Source organism: Aythya fuligula, chromosome 14 (genome assembly GCF_009819795.1).
Source record: "Aythya fuligula isolate bAytFul2 chromosome 14, bAytFul2.pri, whole genome shotgun sequence".
Taxonomy (NCBI): Eukaryota; Metazoa; Chordata; class Aves; order Anseriformes; family Anatidae; genus Aythya; species Aythya fuligula.
Window position 1 is genome coordinate 17,488,174 of NC_045572.1, and position 16,110 is coordinate 17,504,283.

Consider the following 16,110-nt stretch of genomic DNA (forward strand, 5'->3'; position numbering starts at 1 on the left):
TGTGCAGCTATTGATAGCCTCCCTCTAGAAACATCTGTCCCTGAAAATTGCCATCCCTCCTCCTCTCCCAGTCCCCATTAACGGAGCACTCGGATTTTCACATTTTGCATATTTGCCCTGTGGTGTTTGCAGAGTTAAACGCTTCTCCTGGTGGAGCTGAATAAAGCCCATTCCTCTAAGTCACAAAGTACCTCCAAATAACACTGATAGCAAGCTGGAGTATGGAAGTTAGGGGAAGACTTGGTAAAAATCATGGCATTTTAGGTTGTACCTGTGCCAGCTGCCTGGCAGCGAGCGGGGCAGGTGAAAGGCTGTGGTTGCTCTGACCTACATTATTGGGCCACGTTTCCATACAGCATGCAAAGTGTTTTTCAAGAAAGAAACTTCATTTGTAAGGTTCAAACGCACAAAACATACCCTAAAGAAAAGGGAACGTTCGTGGTGGTGCTGACACAGGTACTGCTGCGATGACACCGTGATGTCCCTGTAATCCATCACGTTGAAACCTCCTGCAGTGGCAGTTGTGTGCTTTGGTGCAAGCCTCGCGATTTATACTAAGAGCAGAATTCAGGAATAACATAATAAGCTCAATGAGCATTAATTGCAGAAGCCCTTTGTCTATTCCTCTTGCAACCAAAAATAAAATAAAAGAAAACTGTTCTTTTTTGAGGCAAACACAATGAGCTGGCTTCTTGGTTTTGTTCTTTTTTCTCAGTGAGCCTGAGAAATTGATGCACTGACAGAATACAAATAGGAAACTGGAAAAAAAATCTTTGTATCAAATGTGAACTAACAGTTGTTTTGTGCATGTATAAGGTAAAATAAGCATACAATAAACAAAACAGTGCTTTTCCAGTGAATGGTCTTATTGGGAGGGAATGAGTCAAAAAAAAAAAAAAAAGAAAATAGATTTCTGTGAGACTTTAGGATATGCCTTAGAGGGAAACTTGGCATTTTTTATAATATTAGCGATGGGTCAAGAGCAAGGTGTCCTGTGATTTTTAAATTGGTGCTATGAGCAATGGCCAAGCACGCATCTATCCGTGCCCTTTATGCTGCAGCATGGCCAATATGCTTGGCTTCTGAATTTTATCCTCCTCCAAGTAGAAGTGGATGAGGTGAGGGTCAAATTTTTTAAGTTTTGGAGTAAAATGTTAGAAAAGCTTTAAGTGAGAGACTGCTGCCTTGCAACAAGCTGTGGGAGGACCTGTGGCTCCCCCAGGTTGTGACTCCTGAGTGGAGAAGAACCATAGGAGAGGTGAGCAGTGCAGGGCAGGCAGCCCGGGGGGAAGCCTCGGGTGGTGTGTAAGGAGAGGGAAATGGGAATAAACAGAAGGTAACATGCGTGGATGGATTTAAAGCTTAATAACACAGACATCTGGAAGCATCTTGTTTGTTCAGCTTGCCTCTGGCAACTCCGTTGGTAATACAATTCGGGAGATCGCCAGGAAAACACGCGAGTCACCTGTAGTTATTTCATGATTGGACTCAAACCTTCTCGCAGTTTCTGCCACAAGAACTTGGTTGGAGGATGAGCAGAAGGATGCACGACACTTATTGATTTCTCATATCTTCTAGAGCAGCCCGTGGAGCGCGGGGGCTTGCTGTGCTGGTCAGAGGATAAAAGACAGCCGCAAACAAGAGGAGCGAGGCGGGTCCTGAGAGCTGGAGTGAAGGAGTGGGGCAGGCGGAAGATTGATGGGAAAGATTAAAGGCAACAGGAGTGATTTGGAGCAGTGACCTGTGGGGATTTCATTGCCTTCCATCAGAGGAGTGTAGTCTTCTGACACGCAATTTTGCCAAAGAAACCAAAGTATTAACGTGATCTGTGCCCTCCACGTCTGATATTGGAAAGTTCCTGCACTCTTCACACTGTGCAGCACTGAGATAATTAAAGGCGTGATCAAGCAAAATACACATGTGCACATGTTAGTACGTGCTACCCAAATTTTCTAGGGTGTTCACATTTAGTGTACGGGTGCCAAGGAAACATCGAGGCTGTGGGATCCTGCTGGCAGCAGATCTGGGGATGCCTCTGTACCTCTTGCACAGGGATAATGGAATCACAGTGCCTTCAGCGTGAAGTACCCATAATGGAGAACGTCAGCTAAAAATCATGATAAAGAACAATTTTATGAATCGCCTCTTCAGCAGCTCTTCCAGGATGAGGACAATCAAGCAAATTGCGCATGGTTGAGTTTCATGGCAAGATATAAATATATGTGGTCTCATGTCAGCTGCTATTTCTTCCTCAGAAATCTGTGTATGTGCTTTACACAGATGGGATCTTTTGATTTTTACATGTCTTGCCTCTTTTTTCATGTTAATACTCTTCATACACCATGATACCATCCAAAAATATTATTTAATCATGATCTCATCATGGTTAAATGGATTTGATGTAGGACAAAATATCGCCTAATTAACTAGGCATAGTGTAGTTACTGGAAATCTTCAAGTGCCTTTCCGTGGTATCACCTCTAATTGACTTTGTAGGTCTGACAGATAGAAAGTAACACTAACCCTAATTTTCGGACATATATGTTAATAAAGAAACTCATATGATTCTGAGTGCTTCCTTCTGTTATTTGCAGAATAACTGCACGTTGTTACTGAACTTGGCTTGATGTTAAACTGCAGACTCGGATTAAGCAGTTCCCTTGGTGGTGCTGTCAGCACGGTGACTCCTTGTCGCAGTGCTCCTGTTCAGAGCCTGCCTTTCCTTTAGGTGTTTGTGTTGGTTTTGAGGTGATGACTGCGCCGTGGCCGTGCCCCCACACCAGGTGACTCACTGCGGCTTCTCTGCTTCTACATTTTCATAACAGGCATGCAATGAAAAACCAAGAAACACGTAGAGTAGATTATTATGAAATTCTTGCTTTATGTTTCTTTTCTCATTTTATTGCTCTCCTAACAATATGCACAGCACACACATTTGCTCCCAGAACAGAAGCCAGGTGCAGCAGTCACGCAGCTGAACTTCTGTTACTTCAAGCCATGAGTTACTCAAGGTGTATATTAAATATGTGCTGGGAAGGGAAGGTTTAAGGGCTCGTGCTGCAGCATTTGACTTTGTGTTATCAGCAAAAGTGAAGCTGTGGCAAGTCAAGTGTATGGGAAGTGTCTAGACAGTGTTATACGTGCATAACTGTGCGTGTAAGTAGGCGTGTGTAATGCACGAGCAAATCCACCTGGGTATGTGTGCAGTTTATGTATACACGCCTGCATGTACCAGCAATGCACATTTTTCAGCAGTAAATAGTGCTTCCAGGTGTGACATTTTAGAGCACAGGAGGTTATTTAGCGTAGCAAAGGGAAATGTTTGAACACTGATGTCGGGATGTGGGAGGAGTGAATAGCTCCTTCCCTGTTGTCTCACTGCTTTCCTTCGTGGAAGCAAAAGTGTTGAGAGACTGGATATTTTTGTAATCTTATAAAGGGTTTTATTTTATTGTTTTACAACGTTTGTAAGGTGCAGCATTGCCTTTGAAGGATATGGAGCAGAAGCTTCCAGTTTTAGATATCCCAGTCTCCAGTTTCCCGTAGTTAAAGCTTCCATCTCTGGCTCTGGTCCCGATGTGAGGTCTCAACTTTTTTCCTTCAGCAAGAGGATTGGATGTCCGGCTGCCTGCAGGAGCTTACTGGTACTTGAAGGCAAACGGACTTTTTAAATGTAAATGTAGTAATTTACATTTCTGCAGTGTCTAAGCAACTTTTTATGATAGCCATATGATAGAGCTGCTTAGGGTTTGGTTTCGCTGTGCGTGTGATGGGTTTGGCTCTTTGGTCTGAATTGAAGTCAGCGCCTGTCACTGACCCAGCCCTCCCTGAACTCTTGGGGAGTTTTGCTGAATTAAGGAACAGGGAGCAAAAAAAATTATCTGATAGCTCAAGTCTGATCTGTAACGTATTTAGTGGCATGTAAAAGGCAGACAAGGTCTCAGTCTTTATGAATTAATGAGCAGGGTGGGTGCGTGTTCTCCAGTGTCTAAGCATGGCAATAACGTCTTCATTTTCTTATTAAAAGTCTTTCTTTTAGATGAGCCAGCTTTGTGAAATTCCCGAACTCGGTTATTCTACTGCCTGCGCCAAGATTTTGTTGGTTTTCGGCTGGAATTCCAAATTTCTCAGGGGCAGCCAGAAACCAGTTTGAGGCACAAAATGTGTTTGTGGATGTGCGCAAATGGGCTTCCTCTCTCCATCAAGCTGACTTTAATGTAATGTAACAATTCAGTCACTAGCCATGTTGGGTAAACTTAATTAGTGTTGAAAAGTGGCTTGTTTTGCAAGATGATCAATTTTTAACCTAAGTAAATGACTTTCTTTGCAACTAATAAATTAAATAAATTATATTTTTCTTGTGCCGTACAGTGGGGCTCATAAATTCCGCGAGCACTTAGCTGGTAGTTTCACTTGATTACCTTTCCCATTTCTGGTTTTAATAATCCTTGTAAGAGCGGGGAAAGCAGTCACTTCTCATAACGTGGCAGAAAAGCAGCGAGGGGCGGCACGCTTCCATTTCAGTGGGCTTGGCCATCAGGATTACTGAATGTGCAAACCTTTCAGCTCCAGCTCTTTGCAGGGTTTTCTCCTTGCTCCCCTCAGCGACTCGCGGGTGCTCAGACAGGAGTTCTCCATCTGGGAACACAGAAGAAACCAAACTGTGAGCAAAACGAGCGAGGCATAAAAGCAAGCAGGCTTTTTGTGGCTTCTCCATAGTAACCAGGACGGTAATAGGAAAGCCAGAGTATTTTGTCTGTTTGAGAAGCCCGTGGTTAATCAAACGTTTGATGTATCATTAAAAAAAAAATTAAATTTCCATTGCAGTAGGAGTAGTGCTTGTTTTCAGTAACTAAGGTTGTATTAAAAATCAACATACAGAAAGTGCTCAAGGCTCCAGGAGGATTTTGCTGCTGGTGGTGCCCGGGGTAGCTGCTTGGGCAGGATGCAGCTACCGTGCCCGAGGAGGGAGAAAACCTTTGGTGAGATGCTTGGTGAGGTCCTCAGCTGGTGCTGGGTCCGTGAGGTCAATTTTTAGTGACTGGGACAGCTTAGGAAGGGCTTTGCTGTAGTTTTATCTGAGTTACATTTCTAGAGGCAATAATACCTCCTAAATCTTGATTTTAAGCATCATCAAGGGAAGTGTCAAAGCACGTGGTGTGGTGGACGAGCCAAGCACCTATGGGTGCAGGTCCCACCACCCAGAGGAGCAGGATGCTCACCTGGGGTTTCCTCGAGCCCCGGGCCCTCGTGCTGCTCTCATCTCAGCAGGGGCAGGGAGTGCAGCTGACCTTGGCAGTGAGGGCTCCCAGAAGTCACAACATTTGTATTCTTCAGGACGGTTTTCAGAAACTCTGGAACAATAAGTAAATTAAATAAAGCATATTCAGATACTCCTTCCAGGGACTGTACTTTTTACACTTGTCGGAGGTGCTTTGACCTTCTAGTTTATTATGAGTCAGGAAAAGTCAATATTTCTCAGCTTGCCAAGGTTGGAGGAATTTTAATGAGTTATTGAGTCAAATAGTTAATCCTCCAACACCAGATTTTTTTTCCCCTTTCAGATTTGCAGTGATAAAAACACAGGCTTAAGGGGAACCGAGACAAATGGGGTTTTGTAGAGACTTTTGCTCGTCTTTATGAACGTGCTTTAACCCCTTGGTTGCTAGTAGGTGAAAAGTGGATTCAGCACTGGGACATTTCATAGTGGCACGAAGTGGGTGGGCAAACAGGGACTGTGTGGCTGTTAGCAGGGAATTTTGCACAACAAAAATGGGCCAGGAGGTTGAAGTAGCTAGTGCTGATGCTCCTCACATCTGTTACGTGTAATGGGGAGGTCTAGGTAAGATTTGCTCTGTTCTCCTAAGTTAAAGAGTTCTGCTCCTTGAAAAACTATTGAAGGGAAGAGCACTGGCTGTGTTTTGGAGGGTGCTGTGGTCTCTGCAGGCCTTGTCCCGTTGGATGCTGCAGCACGCCTGGAGCACCGTGAAGCACAGGGCACACAGCACACACCAAAACCTCCCCAACAGCCAAAGCTGCAAGGGATAAATCCAGGCAGTGGGTTTGCTTCACAACTGCCTTGCTGGTCCAGACTGAGCCACTGGTGTGGGCACAGCCGGAGGCTGCTGTGTGCTACTGAGTGTTTATTCCTGCTTTAATTACGCCTTTTGCAGCATGCCTTTGTAATTCTCAACTTTGTGTACTCCAATTAGCATAGAATCATCTAATTTCCTGAAAGTCTCTTTATTGAGTATAATGTGAATCATTTCTCTGAGCAGTGGCTTGTCTGGAAGTACCCTGGTCTGTCTGAATTATGGTGATGCTCTGTTGTAAGCCATTAAGTGAGGAAACTTCAGAAGCAGAAAATGTTGTAGTGCTGGGGCACTTCCGTCAGCCTTTCAGTTGTATCAAAAAGCAGATAGTACAGGAATATTCCGAATATTTTATCCAATGCATTTTTAAAATAAATTATCTCTTTATATGTCAGTTTTCAGAGTGTAGGGATAAACATTGATGGTCACTTTTATGTTGAGAAGTGTTTTCCTATAATATTCCCTTGACTTCAGTGACACTCTTTCTTGGGGGGCTCTTTCACTCTCCGTGCTTCTTGGGGGTTATTTCTCCGTAACTATCTGCCTTAACTTCCACTGAAATCCGTGTGAATTTTAGCCCTAGGGACGTTCTGCTTCTGGCTCACAAGGTGGTACCTGGACTCCCGATACAGCTGTGTCAACAGAAGCTGGAGGGCTGGCACTTGGGCACTTGCCACAGGGAAAGAAGCTCCTCATGGGTTTTGTGTCTGCCAAAATGTTGACTTCAGCATTGCTTTCTGGATGCAAGTCATGCCCAAATGTCACGCACTGAAATTCCCTCTTTGGGTTTTATTTTAGGATCTGGTTTTGCAAAAGCCTGAAAGCAGAAGTGGCCCCTTCTCCACCACTTTTTAGGAAAGCACTTTCTGCACATGGCTGATATTTTGATGACTCAGGGCTGGGAGATGTGAAGACACTCCAGGTTGCCGTTGTGCTGCTGTTCAAAGAGATGTGCTTTTAGCCTTGGAAACCTTTTAGCTCCTGCTCTTGGAATTGTTGTGCCACTCACCACAGCAGACGAACATGGTCTGTTAGGTAAATAGTGCTAACACTGACTTTTTCTCTTCTTGCCAGTGCTTTACGGTGAGGATGGGCTGCACGCATCATGCGAGAAGAAGTACTGCGGCCGGGGGAGCAAGTGCGTTGTGAACAAGGACACCAACCAGCCCGAGTGCAGGTGTGTGGAAGACTGCAAGTCCAGCTACATGCCCGTGTGTGGATCTGATGGCAAGTTTTATGAAAATCACTGTCAACTGCATCGAGCCTCGTGTCTGCAGAGGAAGAAAATCTACATTATCCACAGCAAGGACTGTTTCTTCAAAGGTAGGGCAGCATTAAAAATGAATACTTCTGCAGAACTCCCATCACTCATCTTACCATAATCCTGATAAATGGCTGAATAATATGCTTTATTTCTAAGAGATTAATTTTTAAAGGATGGTTTATTCTGGGACTCTGTAGAACATAACCATGTTTTATGCAGCTCTTAAGTCTCTGGGTGTCATCACCCAAACTGTAATCAAACTGCGATCCAGTAAATAATTAACAGCACTGTGTGTATTGTGTGCGCTGCAGTTATGCTGTTCAGTGCTTACAGCTTCCAGTGTAATAACTTTTTACGAGGTGATTCATTTGGTAAGGCTCTGAACAAGACGGAGACATTCTGAAAAAAGTACGTGGTATTTAAAAAGTTTGTTGGGCAAATGAGGAAAAAAAAAAATTAATTCTCTCCTAAAACTGAATGCGGAAGCTCAGTCTCAATTAGCACAGCAGTACGGTTCACCAGCTGCTCTACAAGCTCTGGTAGTGGGGTTCACAACAAATTTAGTAGGTGGATATGCTGGGGATGTTTTGGGAGCCATCAGCTCCGTGGGTCAGCATTTCCTAAAAGGCACCACAGCTGAAAATTGCATTTCAGCCTGCTTAGGCAAATGACACAGGCAAAGGAGAAAAGCTGTTGAGACAAAGTAAGACAATTGGAAAGTGTGCCATCAGAACAGAAGAACAAGAGGCAAAGAAGTGATAAAGGTGCTGGAGTTGTGTTACTGCAGAAAAGAAGGAGCGAGTCAGTTCGTTGCTTAAATGCCTGTGTCCAGAACAACGCTTATCGTGCAGCTCTTCCAAAATGCTTGCTATTTTTCAAGATTTTTTCCAGAACTTATGCAATCTTTGGATAAACTTTATCGCCACATAAATGTGTATGTAGTGTATAGGTAAAAATAGGTATTCCTTTACTCTGCCAAATTCACTGGCTTACTGCTGAGAGTTAGCTCACAGCAATATGGGCTTCTGCGAAGAATAAATTGGGTGTTTCTATCTAAAAATTCAAACCTTGCTTTGGATTTGCTGGTTCTGTGATGCCCATCGTGGGAAGCAGTGTGGTTGTGAGGACTGTGCCTGGAGGCCACGTGCAGGAGGAGAGGTACAGACTTAGGCTTCTTGGGCAGGGGAAGCCTCATATTCCTGTATTGCCTCTCCTCTTGTGCAGCGAGGCCCGAGTCTGATGGGCATTCAGGTGTGAGGGTGGTTCAGCTGTGGTGATGTTGAAGGCAGTTCTGGTTACCAGCAGGATGCACACATCGTCAGCTGTGTGTTGGGTACGACAGGAAATTTCGTTATCATCATTGCACCAAATCACTGTTGGGATGGAGACCTGTGTCTTTTCCTTTCATTTCCTGCAGGCTGTGTACCAGCCTGTCACAAATCAAGTGGGGCTGCAGTAACAGGAGCGTGTGATATAATGCCAGGGAGTGGAAGAAGTCGTTAAATTATTTTATTTCTAATGAGAGGTCTTGCAAAGGCTTCACTAGAGTGTATCTTGAAAACCCATTGTCAAATATAACTCCATATACCTACAGGAAGATTAGAGTGGGTTGCTGCAAATATCTCCGGTGACATTTACGTGATCAAATATGAAAATAATTCCTTTATCTCCAGCTCAATGGGCACTTCTGCCCCTGAGGAGTTGGGCTGTATGCACAGCTATCCATCACGGGCGCTCATTTACTAATGCTTGCAAGTGCATGGTGCTAGAGGAGCCTGTTTCAGACACAGGGGTCCTTTTAAAGATCCTTTTTGACATATCCTTGTGTGATATCCTTTGTAGTTAGGAGCACATTACTGTTCTTGTGCCTTGAAGACCTGGTATGATGTTAGTTGTGGAGATGGATCGCTTAAAGGCATGTTTGCAGGGACAGAATGTGAGCAGGTCCAGGTGAAAAGGTTGGGCTTTGGTGTTGGGTTTGCTTTAAAAAGGAGCATCAACAAAGGTTGTTTGTGCCTTGCTTCTGCTGCTGGCACCTCTGCCTCTGGGTATCGAGTTGGATCTGGGCATGGACCTTGCTGGGAGCTGCCTTGTCCCTGAGTAGGAGCTGGGACTGCAGCACGGGAAATGTCCTGGAGAGGCTGGGAGGGGAAAATTCAGGTCTTAACCTCACAGCTGCTCACCAGTCCCCCAGATCCCACGTGGTGCCACAGGTTTCCTTTCCCTGCCTCCCAAAAAGGGGTGTACAGACAGTTTTTTCAGTCCTGTACGTAGCCTTACCTTTTTACAGTGATGTTTCTGCGTTTTTATTCATTCCTTATCACATATGCTGTTAAAGAAAATGAGTTCTCATTGCAGTAATCAGTGCCTCTGGAATGGCTGTATTATACCTAATGATACAATGTCACGCTTGAATACCTTCCTGAACGCACCATGAAATTATGTCAGAAAGCAGTGGTTTCGTGTCCCACTTTAAAGTAACCCTTAAACTCTTGCAATGGGGCACTGCCTAAATCTGCTTTTCAGCAAAATAAAAGCTTTATGGAAGGGAAGAAAGAAGTGAACTCTCTTCTCGTCCTGCATGAGTAAATAAAGTACTTTCCACCACTGTCTGTAGAGATAAAATGTAGGGAAAAAAAGAGTTTAAGGGGCGAATAATCAGACAGAATGGGACTGAGGAATATTTGGCTTCAGCTCTCGTTGCTGATGTGGTTCCCAGGTAACCTTCTGTGTGTCCTCTCGTTTCACTGTACTTTACTCTCCTGTTTCTAAATCAAGAATGATTTTTTTTCCTTTTTTATACAGAAATTGATATTAAGCTATTAATCTAGAGATTTATACAGTAGCATTGTAAGTATAACATAAGGTGTAAGACTTTGCAACTAGAGAAAAATCTTAAAGGTGCAAAAAATATAGTTTCACCTGGACATTGGGTGTATATCGGTAGGCACATGCTTTCTAAACATTTTCTGTCAAGTAGACGGTTTAATTATTTGAGTGTAATTAGGCTGATGAGTGGGCTCCCTCCTGTTTTATTGTCCCAGCTGCCTTCTTCCATTACGATTTAAAGCCTTGCCCTGAAGTATCCAAGTGACCACACACAGCATCCGTGTGCTCTGCCAGTTTGCCCAGTTACCAGTGAAAAAGTGGGTGGCCTTCAAGTACAGCAGAGACAAAATGACCCCGATTCCCTCCTTGTGACCGAGCTAGGTCTACCCACAATAAGCTGACAATGAAGAGGAAAGCAAAGAGCTTGGTTTCATTTGGGATCGGTCATTTGGGAAAGGATTGTTTGGGCAGCACAACTGCCTGGTGCTGCCCAGTAGTGAAAAGAAAAATGGAAATACAAACACGCTCCCTTTTTCTCAGTCAACAAAACAATGGATAAATAGGTAGGAAACCTTATACCTTATACCTTAGGAGCTTGGAACCCAAAGGAAAATATTGAAAAGCAGAAATCCTGCATCCAGAGGTCTCAGGAGAAATGTCACTCATACACAGAACTGGTGAAACTCTCCTTGATCTGGTTGTCTTCACCAGGATGAAACATAGCTTGGTTTTCCTGTAGGAAGAGTTTCTATTTGAGATTTCTCTACTTCATACTTCTTGTTGTGTGTTTTATTGGTTTCTTTTTAATATGTTTTTACTGTTTTTGGAGTTTCTGTAGTCGTTTGGTTTAAGTGCTTGGAGACTGGGTAACAAAATGCAGAAGGATAAAAATCTTTTCCTCTTTGCCAAAGAGGAGAAGAAATAAGTTCCTCTTCCCCAAGAGCACTCCAGTAACTGAAAGCCAGAAAGATATCTGTGCTCATGATGACAATTGTCCCACAGATGTCCAAAATGAGCAGTTGGCCTGGATATGTTCCTATTTGAAATGCCTCGCATAATGCTGCTGTATCATTTTAGCACAGTGATTTGGACTACACTTCGCTTTTCTATAGCAGCAGTTCCTTTATTTCCACTTCTATTCATTTTCCTCTCCTTTTGACTTTTTACACCCACTCAGTCTCTTCACTCATTTTTCTCTCATTATTTTTGGCCAGCAAAAGCTGCACACACACCACTCAGTACAAATTTTCTTCCCTTCCCTCTTCTCTGTCTCCAGAAACACAGGAACAATTTACTTCCCTAGCAGTGTAAATACACTAGGAACAAAAAAAAATCTCCGTTTAGTGCTATGTTTTCCATTTTCAGAATGTTTAGTAGTATTTTTTTAATATTATTTTTCTCCCCTCTCTTTCTTTTTTCCTCCTCCCCATCTTCTTCTAGAACAGCAGTCCTGAAGTGCCCTGCTGTCAGTCAAGCCCCTGTTAGGGGAAGAGCAGCTGCATTATTGCCCAGGCCCATTCTGTATTTTCTCCAGCTCTGACAAACTCTCTTTATCCAGGTGTTTTGTGTTTTTCACAAAAAGCTCCACTTTTCTGGCTGGGATTTCGAGTGGCTTTGTACTGCAGCTGCTCAGATTTAGTTTGGAGCTGTGGCGTGATTTCTGTGCAGAGCAATTGACCAAATTCCTGAACTTCACATCGTGGAAAAGCCCTGTACCTGTGCTGCTTACCTTACTCATTTCATTTATTTTTTGTTCAGTCCATCTTCTACTAAATCTCTCATTTTATGAGACCTGACAGAGGTTTATGTGGAAAGATGCGGCATTAGAAAATCACATCTGTGCTCTGGTATTCTGGTCCTGTTCTTTCTTCCTCCTAGCTCTCCCAGAATGTCAGTAGTAATTTTTTCAATAATTTGGAGCCCTATTATTTAAAACACATACCTTTTTTCTTTAGGCAAATATTGGTAATTTTCCTTCTCACACTAGGTCAGCTTACGGCCCATAATAAATCATATTTTTGTAGAGATTTGGGGTGGAAAATTGAAAGAAACCAGTGTGGAAAACCAGGAGAACGGCTGAGAGGGGAGGTTCAGCCTGGGTGTGTGGAGAGGGTTTTCCCTGAAGACAGAGGGATGGGTGGCCCCAGGAGGCTGCGTGACCTCCATCAGAGCCTGCCAGAGCAGGAGGAGGCCCTGAAGGGCTCGGTGTCGAGGCCCCTTCCAGCCTGGACCATCCCACAGCCATACGGTTACGTTGTGCTCGTGGCACTTCCAACTTCTCCTATGTCTTTCCTCCGATTCTCAAGAAGTGTTTTTTTTCCAATTATAGAAAACGATCATCTTCTGCATGTTGACAGAAAACTTTCAGTGCTTAGATGTTTTTTTTTAAAAAACAGGTAATTGCAAACTTGGAGGGGGAAAAAAACCAGGCTGATACCTCATGCAAAGAACAAGCGCAGCAAGCTCCAGTAGTTCTGAATCCAGCCTCGGGTGCTGGTGGTTCATTTCTTTGGTGCTTTATTTATTGTCCATGTGTTTGTTCTCTGCTTTGTTACTTGCCGAAGTAATTTGTTCGAGAAAATAGCATTTCAAAACATCTCGGAGAAGGTGTTGAATGTTTTTTCTCATTTAGTGGTTGTAAAGCAGACAAGCAGGATTGCAGGCAGGACTGCGGGCTGTGGAGAAGTCTGCTCCGTTTAGCGCTCCGTGGCTTTCCAGCTGGAAAAGTCTGGGGGAACTCATGGCAGATTTCCCAGCTGACAATTAATATTTGCTGATGTAAACCCGCAGCGCTGCTGACAGGCTGGTTTGGTGGCAGCGAGGTGGATGTAGAGCCACTGGGAGGTGTAAAAGGAATGCCTCTAGTGGGAGGCCGGGGTCTCCAACGTGCAGGACCTGCCTGCAATGAGGTTTTCAGCACCCAATGCCAACATATTTGGGGTTTTACGTGTTGTAAAGAAAGGTAAGTGCTATATGTAATGGAGGTGTTTGCTCTCACTAGAGCTGATACAGTTCTTAATGCTCTGAGTACTTCAGAATTCCATATACCAAAAGGATTTCTTGTTATTCCCATGCTGCTTTTTCAGCTCTCTCCACCGAGACTTTTGAGGAATGATCAATTTTACCTGGCTTGTCAGGTTGAATCCTTCTAAATGTGATTGACAGCTTAATTCCTGACAAACAGACCGCATCCATCTTTGGGGTAACTCGTGGAAGTTGTATTGATCGATGTGAGGATACAAACACGAGGCAGCTTGCTCCTGGCTTTGGTAACACTAATCTTGTAGGAGGATGTTCAAGTCTTTTTAAGATTTTCCATACATTTTCATTTTAAAAGACTCTTGGTCACTGCATAGCCTTAGCAGTTGAGATGGGAAATGAAAGCAAGGGAGGAAGAGGATGGAGAATCGAAGTAAAGGATGTGGGAGGAGACCCAGGGATGTGGCTTGCACTTACCCATTGGAGTCCTGTGTCAACTTTTGCACTACCAACTGCAACCCTCAGTACGTCAGGGGATGTTTCAGGGATGTTTCCTTCATTTTTCCTGTCCTTCTCTATTGTTTGTATCTGTTGTATGCTTCTAGTGGTATGATGGCATTCTGGACTGTGTCCACCTCAGTTTTCTTCTCTACAAACCAGGTTAATATTACCTATTTTCCATGAATTGGGGAGCTTAAAACACAGTTAAATATTAAAGAGTAGGAAACATTAGAGAAAATCTTTGCTTTCTTGCTGTTGTTGAACTTTAATATTAGCTCTCACCATTCTATTGGCAATTTTCCAAACTGCTCATTTCTGGGTATGGAGAAAATGGAGAAATGCTGGAAAAGTGGGGCATGATAGGATGAAGAAAGGATTAAAAAGTGACGCGTTTACTGAGCCTCTGGATTGCTGAATCTCCTGTGCTCCTGAGAAGAAGTTGTACACTCAGAATTTCACCTGCCTTTTGTCCCAAATGTTAAGTTCATCTATTAAAAGGTACTGCCTTTCCCTGTAAACCCTGTGCACGTTTTAGCTCTTAGACCATCCCCGTTGCACCAACCCTACTACAGCAATAGCGTTATTTTTCCCCTTACAGTTCCAGTTTTGATTCCCATGTTGCTTCCTCAGTAACTTGGAAAATTGCTCATGTGTCAAATGTTAAGCAAACAGAGCTGTGTCTGGCTGCAGACTTCAGAGTGCATTTCCCAAGGGTTGCTGGCAGGGAGGGCAGCTCATCACCAGGGCGGTACTGCAGGTGCGGATCAAACCTAATTTTGGGTGCTCCGTGGCCACACTCAGTTTTGCATCAGAAATCCTACTCAAATCCTCTCCCAGAGAAGGGATATTTAGATTAAAGTTTTGTTCAGTTGAATTTCTGATCAAACAGCTTGCTGAGATTTCTTCGTGTACCTATTGTTGTTACAAGCACCTATTAATTTTCAGCGAAGCGGTGGCAGGTGGATTTTAAATTATTCCTCTTAGTGAAACAAGTAAATCACTTGACGATGGTGCACACACCATGCAGAGTTCACTGCTGCTGACAGAGGAACAATGCACAGCCTGACAGATGCTCACAGCCAGCCGGGTTGGTTGTCCTGCTTCTTTGGAAGAGGTGTAGGATGATTTTGCTGGCTTTTGTGTTAAGATGTTCTTTCTGGGATAAAACACTAGGTAAATGATCATGTTCATTGTATGGAAAACTGATGTTAATCTGGAGGCAGAGGTGCAGTGAGCAGCGATTCCTGAAAAAGGTCGTGTTTCTGTAGAGCATCATTGGAGTGAAAGGCTGATGTGCGTGTGTGAGTCCTCCCTGGAAAGGACTTTTATTCTATAAAACTCTGCTGGGCCCTGGTCATTGCTCTGGCTCATTTTGTTACTCCTGTTGCTGAAATTCCCTCCGAGGATTGTGGTGGAAGTGGCCAGGCCACTGCTGGTGTGCTTCTGGGCCATGCTCTGTGCTGAAATGGAGGTCAGGTGAAGCCTTAACAGAAAGAGAGAAAAAGAGACCAAGAGATCACTTTGAAAAGAAATCTGAAAAGATTAAAAGGTAGAGATGAGCGTTCAAACTTAAGGCGATTAGGTTGCAATAAAGGCTGCTGGAAACTGACTCAAGGAAAATGAATATATAAAATGAAGTTTAGAATTAGGGGAGACTCAGGAGAGGAGATTTAGAAGTGCTTTAAAGATAAAAAGGACTGACATTTCAGAGTAGTTGATTAAAAGGTATTCAGCACAAATGCAAATTTTTACTGGGTGCTCAATATAAAAATCTTTGGAACAAATTGGAATTTCAGATGCTGGGGGATCCTGACAGACCCGATGCCGCGGATTCAATTAAGTGACTGCAAGGAAAAAACCCATGCAGCTTCTGTCGGAGTTCACTCCCCTTCCTGTCTCAGCTCCGTGATTTAACAAACACTTTTTGCTAATATGCTTGAGAGGGAGGAACCTACAGGAGGTGTCGTGAAGTCAGAGCAATGCTACTTCAAGTGAGCACCCTGCTGGAGCTGCTCAGCAGGAGGCACCGATAAAGCCCTTTGTAATTCTCAGGCTGCTTTTTTGCATATTGTAGCGAAACAGTGTTCGAGTAGGAGGCACACAAGGTGCTGGTGGTAAGGTTGTCTGCCTTCCCTCCTCGTTGGGAAAAGGACCTGTTCCCGTGGATGCTAAAACTCAACGTGCTGAGCTAATGGTCTGCAGATTCGGACTTTGCTAGCGACTCTTTGAGAAGGAACTTTTTTTTCCTGATTTTTTTGGGGAAAAAAACAACCTGAGTCAGAATACTTGACAAAGATTAGTGAATCAGACCTTGCAACAGCCCTGCGTGCCAGGAAAATAGTAATCCTCGTGTTATAGAGAAGGAATTGTGGTCCAGAAGAGAATCAGTAACTTTCTCAAGGTCATGGAAGTGACTATCGGAGCTCTTGTAAAATCATCCCAATC

The 16,110-nt window shown here is 43.7% G+C and overlaps 1 protein-coding gene across 6 annotated transcripts in view; it reads left to right on the forward strand.

Moving 5' to 3' along the window:
• Nucleotides 1–16,110, forward strand: part of FSTL4 (follistatin like 4) — a 276,166-nt gene that overhangs the window by 129,577 nt on the left and 130,479 nt on the right. For all 6 annotated transcript variants that reach the window (XM_032196664.1, XM_032196669.1, XM_032196665.1 and 3 more), the window contains one exon: nucleotides 7,167–7,415. In XM_032196664.1, coding sequence (XP_032052555.1) covers nucleotides 7,167–7,415 — 249 coding nt within the window. The remainder of the gene's footprint in view (nucleotides 1–7,166; nucleotides 7,416–16,110) is intronic.